Source organism: Serinus canaria, chromosome 9 (genome assembly GCF_022539315.1).
Source record: "Serinus canaria isolate serCan28SL12 chromosome 9, serCan2020, whole genome shotgun sequence".
NCBI classification, from domain to species: domain Eukaryota; kingdom Metazoa; phylum Chordata; class Aves; order Passeriformes; family Fringillidae; genus Serinus; species Serinus canaria.
The window spans coordinates 12,307,615-12,319,717 of NC_066323.1; the positions used below are offsets into that span (position 1 = coordinate 12,307,615).

The window sequence follows — 12,103 nt, forward strand, 5'->3', positions numbered from 1 at the left end:
AATTGACTTTGAGTCATTATGGTTTGGCCATCTTACAGCAGCCTAGTTTTCCACTTTTTTTAACACTCAGAGCAAGCCTACATTTGTGAAGTACAGGTCAGGCTGTATAGCATGAACCAGTTTTCTCACTACTAAGCATGTGAAACCTGGAGGATCTGAGCAAAGTCATGATCCCAGTCTCTGTTTCTCATGAGCAGAGAAGATGAGTGTTGAACTGAGGTGTGCACTGCATAATGTGGTTGTAGGAGTCAGCTTCCGCAAAGCTGCTGCTCTGGGCCTTTGTTCACACAGACATTAGACATCCTTTGTTTTGCCCCTCCTTCTCTTCTTCAGCAGTCATTCAATGACAAGCGTAAAAAGAACCTCTTTTCCCGAAAATTTCCCTTCTACAAGAACAAGGACCAGAGTGAGCAGGAAACCAGTGATATTGACCGTAAGTATGTGGCATTCCATGGAGAGTGAAGCACAGTAGAAGGGCCTGCTAGACTGCACTAGGGTGTTACCATGGAGACAGTTTCATGAGCTGCAACAGGCTGAGTGGTGCCAGTGGCAAACCAGGCTACAAAACCAGGGCAAACCTTTGTTTGCTGCGAAAATCAAACTTAACACGAGAGTATCCCAGTTTGGAATAAACTGGGCAATACTGTTGACTAACTGGAGGCGATAACTGCCTTCCAGTGCTGTCAGTGATGCTTGCCTGTTTCTGACTTGGAGGAGAAAGCACAGTATTCATCAAAGTATAATAGAGCTTACCAGCTTCTCAGATCAGTCCCTTTAGACTGGTTTTTCAAAGTCATTCATTCTAATTTGATTTTCCTAATGAAGAGAGGTTATTCTGATTTTCATTGTTCTTGCCAGCACTTAAAAATGTGTATCTCAAAACGGAGTTGCATAAATTTGCTAATTCAGAGCAGATTCAAAACAAACTGTGTTCTCTGCCATTTGCATTACTGATTGCACTTCGTGTGCCAGTCAAGTCAAATTCTATAGACTCATTTTTCCCTGTGATGTTCTAGGAACTGTCTCCTGTCGTAGCGCCAATTTTATATATTACTGACAATTATTTTCTTTGTGATTGTCTTTTTATTGCTTGCCCTCTGGGGACTACTCTGCAGGAGGTCCCTGACGACATGGGATCAAAAGGCCTGAGTAAGTGATCAAAATACTCCCAAGTTATTTTAACCTCCATCTGAAAAATTACTACTCTTTTTTTTTGACAGATCTCTTTGAGATTGGGGCTCCACTGCCATAAGGAGGTTAACTAAAACTGGTTCATAAGCTTTTCCTAGTTTGTAATCTTTCAGAGTTTTTGCTTTCAGGAACATATAAAGTTTATGTGACTGTCACATTAGAATTTTTTTTGTTTGTTTTCAGAAGCTTACCAGTGCTTTCTTGTTTGTCCTTAACAGTACTGTGTTTTTTATTTGGTGATTATTTTTATTGTTACTTATATCTTGTCCTCATATTTTTATTTAGTTAAAAATAACCTTATGGCTCTTTACAGTAATAGTACAACCATTGCTGTGCTACTTTAACTAGTAACAGTTTTCACTCCTCTCTCTAGGTGACTGATGTTTACAGCTACTTAAAACAAACACAACTTTTCCTTAACAAATGCGAGGAGAGTTTTTCTGTTTTGAACGCTTATGATGGTTTTAGACCAGGTGAAGGGCTGACTTGAAGCACTTCTTGTATTTCTATTTGAATCTAGTCAGATTCAAAAGTTGCTGCCTACTCTTAGTAGAAATGTTTGTGTGTACATACCCTACCACTAAATGTATGAAAATGACAAATAAAACCCAAGACCTTGCTTTTATATTAAATACATACATTGTTAGGCACTTATGCAATAGGAAAAGGAGTCTCTAAAGGGATGTGGCTAAGGGTCATTAGGGGTCATTCTTCCCAAGGCATAACTGTAAGGCACAGTGTTTGTGAAAATACTTCAAAGGGCCAGTGCACTTCTGTACCTGTCCTCAATCATGAAGTAGAAATTCTAGTAGCTGTAACATTCATTTCTCAGTTCTGAAGTGGCTACTTTGAAAGGAATTCCTGGTCTAGACCAGAAAACTTTAGCAACCTTGATGGCCTTATGGTTTAGAACATAAAATCATAAGCAGCCTTTATGGTCTTCGGATCATACCTAGTTTGAACTATGTAATATGATCCAGAAATATCTCTAGATGATTCTGTTCTATAAAAGGAACATGTTTCTTGTCTGTTTTTCAGCACAGACTTATAAAAACAGCCTTATCACACCTAATGCAAGTTGTGCTACATGCTGCACTGTATTTCCTCTAATATAATCAGGTATTTTCTCTACAAGAGACGAATGTAATCAGTAAATTGCTTGCATAAAAGTTGAAATTCATAATCCCAAGGTTTTTACACAACAAAATTCATCCTGAAGTGAAAACTTAAAAATGATAGGGTTACATGTGAATTATGAATTAGTGTACTTTTTGTAATCTTATTTTATGTGCTATTTAATGTTTTTCTTTTTATTAACATCAATTCCTTTCATATGAAATTAAGCTTGATCCTGAGAGCTATGAGAAGTACGTTAAAACTTTTATATGCAGTATGTATTGATTTCAGCACTTTGATATGAGTATTGTCTTTCATCTGGATTATTTTTTGTCGATTTTCTTTCTGTTTGACTCATGCCATTGGTGTATGTTCCTTATTTTTTCCCATTGTGTTGCAATTTCAGAGCATGTAACCTCTAATGCCAGCGATAGTGAAAGTAGTTACCGTAAGTGTTTTAAGTTCTTTGTTTATTCAGAGCCTTTGTTTTGCTGCTCTTTCTTTGGTTTTGTTTGTCTGTCTTTTCTGGGTATTTACATGTTAAATAGAACTTCCCAGTCAACTTCAGGTGAAATCTGTATTTGTGTATTTGGTGGAGTGCTGTAAATTGTTCCATGTCTTCGTTTTTAAAAAACTCCCTAGAATCACTGCAAACCTCCTTTATGGATATTTTTTATTGTTGTCTGTGATTTTCTTACTTAGCTTAATTTGAATCTACTAATTTTTTAAAAATTACACAAGATAGCTAGACCTGTTAAATTTAAGTGCAAATTTAATGCTGACAAATACAATTTTATGTAGCTGAGCCTTAATACTGGAAGTGTAGCCAAACTGTATATCTGTTAAATAATACTGTAAGTATCTAAAGTTTTCCACAACTGATACTCACATTTAATATGTATATACTTCAATGAAAGTACAGATAAGCAAACATGTATTTACCCTTGCTTTCAGCTCATTTATTTTGTCAAGTGTGGGTGCTTAGTATGAACTGTCTTCAAAGCATACGACACACATTCAGTGCTGGAGTCAGTTTTGATAAATCAGCATGCTAGTTCTCTCTCTTTCTGGACACAGAGTGTCTTCTAAATACCACACTCAGTTTGCTTTGACTGCTAGCATAAGCTCCAGTAGTGGTTACTATTACCCCAGCTGCAGCAGCACTCCGTGCTCATGGTGGGTAATAGGCTGCATGGTGCTGCTCTGCTGTGCTTTGCCATGTCTGAAACCACAGCAAGGACTGGCATCCCACCAGTCATTTCCAGTGAACAGCTCCCCAGTAAGGTTGCAATCCAGGCCTGGAAACCATGGTAGAGCAGAGCAGGACAAGAACAAAGTGGAGGATTTGAAGAGAAATATGAAAAGAAGGAGCAGGGAAAGTCATGCAATGGTTCAGTGCTCAACTCCTGGCTGCCTGCTGTGTAATGGGCACTGCAGAAATACCTAATTTATGTCAGGATAATAAGGAAGGTGGTTCATTAACAGATATATTTGTTTGGCTGTCGATCTTTTCAGAGGTAGTGAGCCACATATTTTCTTCCAGATGATGACACTGAAGGAGAGAATGTGTGTACATGTATGCAAAATGCTGGTGTGGTTGCAGACTGTAATTGAAAAGAAACTAATTGAGGGAGGGATCTGTATTCCCTGAGAGTAACACAGAATTTAGAACATATGGAAGTTGCCTTTGATAAACAGAAATTTTTATAGTTTTTAATGACACACCATTAAAACTCTCTAACCATGCTGTTATCCTCTCTTCCCTCACTTCCAAGGTTTTTCTGAGAGCTAGCTTTATTTACATTTAAAGCTGGTTATTGGTACTACTAGTTAGTTTTTTACTTTATTGTCACTTGAGAAGCCATGATTTTATTATGAATGTCATGGATTTGTTTATCTCAATGTGTAATTCTGAGCACTTTTTACTAAAATATTCTTTTAATTTCTTCTTACTGCTGTCTAATATGAAAGTTATCTTGATTACAGATGAGTACGGTTGTTCAAAAGGTTCATTCTGTTAATACTAATTTTTCCAAAGTATTGAAAAGCAGTGACAATATATACTTTTTGCCCTCAATCAGGGGATGCTTTTTACTTGTTCTTATCTCTTTAATAGTTTGCATAACTTTTCTTTGACCTTATAGCAATGTGACTTCTCCAAAGAAGTATCTAATTCTATGTGAGCTGGATCTTTCATAGATGAGTTGATAGTTGGTGATTCCCTGTTCCTCTCCCTAGCCTAAAAAGGGTTCTGAAAGTATATACTGTCCTTCTAAAATCCATCTGCATGAATAACTTTTTGAGATATTAAAATGTACAGATTGCATGGTTTTGTGTCTGTCTTAAGGTATTCCTCACTTGCAACAATTCAGGAAATTAAAGTCTTCCTTCATGTATTGTTGTAGGATAGTTTGAATGAAAATTTATTGCAAAATAAGAGAAATATTTCTGTTAATGAAATGGTAACATTTACATTTAAAATATTTGCATTTTCTTTGAAATAGAGAATAGATACATAGAAGCTCTATATGCATTTATAAAAGCCTTCATCTGCCTTCTGTTTCTACATAAACTGTGGTGTAGTCTTGGTATGTTCCTTTGCCTGTTTTAAGTATGGCTTTTGAACATCAAAGAATGTTCCAAAATTAGACAAGTGAAATATTGGAGGACTGTATTTTCTTCAGTTCAAAGCAACGTCATGTAATTTGAGCTTGTGTCTTCAGAATTATAAATTTTCTGCTGTCACAGTTAATTTTTAGTGATTTCATTGGAAGAAATTTTCCTCAGAGATACCATGTTAGACTAGAAGCAATCTTTTAGAGAGATGGCAACTGAGGTATATTTCAAATGCTTTCACTAACATTTAAAAAGCCTACAGCTGTCAAAATTCAAGATTCTGTTATTTTAGCTTCATTCACTGCTAATGTGCTTCCTGGAGCTGAGAACAATCCAAAGCATTATTTGCTTTCAACTTTGTCTTTAAAAATTAATTTATAAAATGGTAGTTGTTTAGTATATACATTCATAGCTTTCTTGAAAGTATTATAGTGGCTGAAGATGTGTGTGGAAATGCCAAGTCACGATAAAGTTCACGGAAGATCTATTCACCTCGACCCACACGGTTGCCAGCCATGTATAAATACGGAAAAATGTTCTTGTAGATGCTGTTTGCAGAGTGTGGAGAGCGTTCCCAATGCAGGAGGCATTGCTCTAGCAGTGAATGACAGCATGCATGCATTGCACCCAGGGCTCGTGGGGAACAGCACCTCAGCAATGCTTGAAAATTCTCCTCATGCTCAATGCCAGCTTGACATGCCAGCGTACACCAGGAACTTCTTTCTACTCTCTGTGTCTTATGCTTTAAAGCTCAGTGTTTGGCTTAGCTTTGTGAGGTATAGATTTCATGGCTCTTGAAAGGTGTCCCTCATCAGCATCATTGTAATGCATAATGCTGGGCAGTGTCTGTATCATCATAGTCCATGGAATGGCTCCCTTGGAATATGTTCCTTTAGGAAAAAAATACATTGATGTGTCTTTGCCTTTACATTTTAGGTGGCCAGGAGGAATATGTGTTGTCATATGAACCAGTCAATCAACAAGAAGGTTAGTATATTTTGCTGAGTGTGAAATAATCTGAATTGTTAGAATGCTTTGCATGGCCTTATGTACTAAGCACCAGGATAAACTTCTTCACCCTTTTAAAGTCGAAACTTACTGTTATTAAAATGAATAAATCATAAAGGCATAAATTATTAAATAAAATCTCTCAATTATTTAGTGCAGAATCCAAAAGTGTGCTACTTCAATAATTCTTGTGTGGTTTATATTGTGGAAGGAAAGTACAGTATACTTAACAGTTTTGTCAGTGAGAACCTCATAAATTATAGTTTTCTTCTGTTTCATATTGCTTTAGCATTCTCACTGTGTCACAGCAAAAAGCATGTGAATAGATCATTTGTCTATTTACCAACTCCAATTGAAATGTCTCTAATCAGTCTCTCATTTCTGTACAGTTTTCTGATATGGCTAATTTCGTTAATAATTGCCAAGGGATTTTTTCCAGAAAAAAGTAAAATTTAATGAAATGGAAATCACTAGGAGAAAATATTTTCTCACACTTGCATTTAAAAAATTGCTTTTTACTGATTTCCAGTGGAATGGTTTCTCCTCACAAACGGAGAAACAGCAAAGATGTGTTACATAATTAATAAGTTAATAGATACTGGATTCAAGACATTCCTCTTACAAATACAGTAATACAGTAGAAAGGAAATAGCTCTGAGTCAAATTAAAATAGATTTAATAGGCCAGACTTTAATTAGTTGGTTCTTATTTGTGCAGACAGATTGAAAATTAAAATTTGTACTGCTGAAATTATATGATTGTGGCAACATACTTAGGCATTACTGTCTTAAAGGTTCTTACAGTGTGATTAGACATAATCTGCTTAAACCTAATTTTCAACCAAAATCCCGTTATTATAAATAATTAAACTACTTTCAAAAGGTACTACACTTAATTTTGTAAGGGTGTTTAATAGTTACAGAAACTATTTATATTGGAGTCATTTTGTATGTGAGTGCTTAATTGTGGCCTTAGAGGAAAAGAAGCTTCTCCCAACACAAACACAGAATTCTATGAACTGTGCTGCTGCTTAGGTGCTTCTTTGAATTGAAAAGATTTTCAAACATCCCCTGTTTCATTTTTCCATTAGAATTAAGGGTGTTAGTTTGTGATAAGGTTTTTTTTCCCCCAAAGGCTTCATAATTTAAGACTCATGTTCAGTCACTGAGAATGGTGATTTGAGAGTGAAAGTCTAACATCTTACTATGACTACGGTATTGACTGATTGATGTTCTTCAATGTATTTCTATTCTCTTTAGAAGTACATATTCTTTTAAGTATTAAAATCATTGCTATGTGAGAGAGTTTATTTTGGTGAACTCTTTAAGGTTTCACAGTCATATGAAATACAACTGACTTTATTCCTTTCTGTTTATTAGTCAGTTACACTCGACCCGTGATTGTTTTGGGACCCATGAAAGACAGAATAAATGATGACCTGATCTCAGAATTTCCAGACAAATTTGGCTCCTGTGTACCACGTAAGTCTCAGCAAATACTAAAGTAATTTTAGGTTATATTTTTCTTTTATTTTTTTATAGACATCCACTGTATGATGGGTTAAAAAAAAAGTTAATATATTGTTTAGACTTTATAGACCTATCTTAATATCAGTCTCTTTGTAACAATTTTGTAGTATAAATGGGAGGCTTTTTGGATATTGTAAGAAAAAAAGTCACTGTTTTTTGTTTTGCTTTAAAACCTACTGGTTTATATTTAAAGATACTACTAGACCAAAACGAGATTATGAGGTGGATGGACGTGATTACCACTTTGTCACTTCTCGAGAGCAAATGGAGAAGGATATTCAGGATCACAAATTCATTGAAGCTGGCCAGTACAATAATCACCTTTATGGAACAAGTGTCCAATCAGTGCGAGAAGTAGCAGAAAAGGTAAATCAGTGCCACTTACTTTCATTTGCTGAGGTGATTATATGCCTGTGCTGACAGGGAGAAAGAGAAGAACGGCAAGAAGCCATTAGGAACATTCTGACTTTTCAAGGAATTTGTATAAGGCAAGAAACAAAATGTATTGTCACAGATGCATTTAGGGAAATAATGAAGCTTTGGAATAATGAAAGTGTCATGATTAAATTGTGGAAAAAGAGCAACCATAATGTGCCCTCTCATTTAATGAGAATGCAGAAGAAATAACTGGAATTATAGGCTAATTGACCTAGCTCACACACACAGATCATTAACTAATGAAGAGTAGTGCTGTTGGAGTTAATTAACACGAGGATCCTTTTGACATGGACCTGTGCAAAGGAAAACTTGCAAAAATGTTATTCTTTGTGCTCCTCCTGGTTTTAGTTAACAAAGAGAAGAGAGTAAATATAAAGAACTCAATTTCATAAGTATTTTTTCCATAACTACCCATATATTTTGAATATTAACCTGACTGTTTCTATCCCAAAGTTATTTGAATTAACTATTTATTGCAAATTTTAATTATTTCTAAAGTCTTACTGAAGTTGACTTGATCTGTCTAAAACAAAAGTGGGAAAAGGGAAATTTCTGAGAATAAGGTGCTTGTCTTAAAGAAAATCATGTGGTGAAAATTTTTTGCAACTGTTCCATGTGGAGTTGATGAGAGTTGTTCTGCTGCTGACTCTGTAGCCCATTTTGACCAAATGGGTGAGTTTTGCTATTTCTGGTAACTGAATTTACTGGAAGCAAAACCAGGGCAAACACAGTGAGATTCTGTGGGGCAAATAATGTTTTCTCCTGTCTTTGTCACCATATGGAATGGAACCTGGCCCCATGGGACAGAGTGAGAAAAGGAAAGAATATAATATTAATTACTGAATTGTTCAAGTAAATGAACAGTATTTTGTATTGGAGGCTGAACAAAGCTATGAAACAATTATTTGTGGTTAAATGATGAAATTATTGAATAGCTTAAACATTATAAATCTGTTGGCAGTTGCTTTACTTGGTAGCACAAATACAATCCTTCATTTCCATCCTGGACCTGAAATCGACTGTCTTCTCCATCTGAGGGGATTAGTAAGGTACAAAATTGCTTTGCATCTTTCATAAATGGACATGAAGAACAAAGTATTACCAGATGTTTCCATGCAGTCGAATCTCTTGCACAGGCACCATGGGACTTTGGGTAGATGCAGCAATTTTTTAGTTGCAGCTGACATTATTTTTCTGGGAAACAATGGGCCTATCCTTCAGAACTGTACTTCAAAATCATGACAGGGCTGCAAACTGGTTGATCTGAAATTATTCCCATCCTTGTATTCTTTTCCATCTTGCTGAAAAGATGAGTCTTTTCAGTGGGTTTTATTGCTGGGATGCAAAAGATCATTTCCAGGTCTTCTGAACCGGTTTAGGAGAAGACAGAACAGAAGTGACTGCTATTACCCCAAAAGAACCAGAAACAGAATTCCTAAAATAGCCTTCAGTTGTGCTCATTTGCCCATGCTTCCAGCTGATCCCTGTCTCTCTCATTTCCTTACCCACAATGGACACAGCTAAAGATGCTTTCTGATGTTTCTTTTTGTTCAGTCATAGAAGGCACTGGCTGCTGTGTGGTGCTTCTCAATCAGATGCAGTGCAACTAAGGAACTAAAATAAAATATTATTCTAAATGCACTGTGCAAAGAGCAAAGTAGCTTCCCTGGATGAAAACATACTTGTAGCATGATGTACTTGTGTTTCTTTTCCTTGTCTTTCAAATCTTAACTTGAAAAGAATTTTCATATCCTCTTTCCTTTGGAATCATCAGCAGTTTGCAAATCTCTGTGTCTCAAGGCCACAGATAATGCACATTCATTGTTGATTTGGAATAAACTGTCATGGTTATATCCCATAAGTCCGGCACAGGTACTGTGCTGGCTCTCTAGCCCTCCACCCTTTGGTTCCTGGCTTAAATTGTTGGGCCAAACACAGCAAACAGTGGTTTACTTGGTCCTTTTTTCTTTTTCAAATAATGCTCTTTATTCTCAGTTCTTAGAGCATGTGCTGCATTTAAAGATGTGGACAGATCAGCACATGTAAAATACTCTGCTAGGACATACAGAGTATGTATGTCCTAGCAGAGTATTTTACATGCTGATCTGTCTGGATGCTAGCAGTTGGCATCCAGACCCATGGACTGGATTTGGGAAACAGCTACCATCAGCTGAAAGCATAGACATGCATATTGTTCATGTGGGAAGAACACTTCTCTTTAAAAATTCCTGAAGTAAAATTCTGATTTTGTTGGGAAAGAGACCAAATGTAAATGATCCCAGTTATTTCTTCTGCCAGGAAGCAGAAGCATGTCAGTCATTTCAGACATTCCTCCAGGAATGATCTCCCAGGAGTTCAGGAATGGTGCTGTATGATATGAGTAACCTTTGGTTATGTGATACTTGTGGGTTTGTATCCTGGCTCACAGATTTCTGCAATGCACATTGGTGTCCTAAAAAAGAAAAAGTTTTTCTTTAATGTAGTCACCCAGAAGTGTTTTTTTGTTCCTCTTCTCCTGTACCTTTCTAAAATGACAGTCTGCAAAATTATTCCTATGCTACTCAAAAAGGAAAGAAATAAAAATGTGTGAGGTGGAAATGATCATATCTGAGATGAAAGGAGCTGAGAACAGGAGGAGCCTTTGAGATGAAGCTGGAAAATTCTTTTTAGTGGGAGAATAGAGAGGGGGAGGAAAGCAGGCTTACCACACTGTCTTCCAGCTGCCCAAGGAACAGTCAAGTTATATTTTTTCCTCGAGAGATGAATGATAAATCAACACAAATAAATTGAATTCACCATCTCCAGTGTAGTATTTTTCCTGGCTGGTACCTGGGAGAGGAGAGGCCTTTTCTGCAGTTCCACCTGAATATGGTGGTATATCAGGGGTGGGCACTCCCTCAGGTATGCCAATTAAATCATCTGGCTCCTCTCTAAACTGCATCTTCATATTAGTACCAAAACAAAGCAAAATAAAAAATTTTGGTGGTGTGGTTGAAGTCCAGCTGTTTCACTGTATGGTTCTGCATTGCTGATTGGGCTGCAAGCTGTGATGAAGAAAGGAATGAAGAAAGAAGGGTCAGGAACATCTCAAATGATGGGTGATCCAGGAGAGGAGATTGGGGGACCTTGTGCCAAAGTGGTGAAATCACAGTATCGTTGATGCAAATACTCTCATTTTCTTGGTTTCAGTAGAGACTTGTTTTCTCTTCTAAATTATTATGCTATGCTACTTGTGACTTAAACTTTGCTTAGTGCCATTTTCCTTTCTCCCTTTCTAGGGTAAACATTGCATTCTTGATGTTTCTGGTAATGCGATCAAAAGGTTGCAGATTGCCCAGCTGTACCCAATCTCCATTTTTATTAAACCCAAAACAGTGGAAAATATCATGTGAGTAAAAGTAAAGTACCTCAGGCTAAATTGTTTGAGACTGTTGTATTTGAAAAGCCAACTGCAAGTTATATGCAGACAATTGTAATGTTTGTGTTTTAAATAATATTTAATTCCCTGAGTTTAATTTTTAGGGACTTTAAGATGGGGCTTCTAATCCAAATTAAAGTGCTTGGAAACAAATGTCATTGTGTTAAATTCCATGCAACATGAGGCCAGAATAGCTCATGTCCACTACAGTCTTAGCTTGGAGTCTTTAGTGTTTAATCCTTTAATTAGGATTAATATTCAAACAACAGTTTAAAACCTTAAAGGCTCCAAGTATTTTGCATTGGTTTAAAAGCGCTGTAATATTTGCACTTTCAGGGAAATGAATAAACGCTTAACGGAAGAGCAAGCCAGGAAGACATTTGAGAGAGCCACGAAGCTGGAGCAGGAATTTACTGAACATTTCACAGGTGTGTTTTGCTTGTGACTGCTCACTGCCAGAATTGAAATTTTATGGCTTGCTGTAAAAACAGTACTTGCTTAACCACTGAGATAGTGAGCTTTGTTTTTCAGATGATCTGTGATTACTATGAGTATAGAGCCATCTTAGTATCTCTACATTGATTTCACTTAGATCAGTTAATTTAATATAAATATAAACAAAAATTTACTGGGAGCTTAATTTAGGTTTTGAAAACTCTAAGACTTTCTGCCATTTTCCAACTTCAACAGCAGGTTCTGTTTCCACAGACTTAAACTTTACACTGAAGTACATGAAAAGCACATCCTCCTTCAGCTTTGAGATTACTGAGGTTTGGAAGAGGTGTGG

The 12,103-nt window shown here is 36.5% G+C and overlaps 1 protein-coding gene across 11 annotated transcripts in view; it reads left to right on the forward strand.

Moving 5' to 3' along the window:
- DLG1 (discs large MAGUK scaffold protein 1) overlaps positions 1-12,103 on the forward strand; it is a 141,391-nt gene that overhangs the window by 126,475 nt on the left and 2,813 nt on the right. For 5 of the 11 annotated variants that reach the window (XM_050978163.1, XM_050978166.1, XM_030227078.2 and 2 more), the window contains 7 exons: positions 334-433; positions 2,714-2,755; positions 5,860-5,910; positions 7,311-7,412; positions 7,654-7,826; positions 11,177-11,286; positions 11,653-11,744. In XM_050978163.1, the coding sequence (XP_050834120.1) occupies positions 334-433; positions 2,714-2,755; positions 5,860-5,910; positions 7,311-7,412; positions 7,654-7,826; positions 11,177-11,286; positions 11,653-11,744 (670 nt within the window). Of the gene's footprint in view, positions 1-333; positions 434-1,115; positions 1,150-2,713; positions 2,756-5,859; positions 5,911-7,310; positions 7,413-7,653; positions 7,827-11,176; positions 11,287-11,652; positions 11,745-12,103 lie in introns of all 11 variants that reach the window. The other 6 variants (XM_050978164.1, XM_030227079.2, XM_030227082.2 and 3 more) reach the window with 2 other exon arrangements.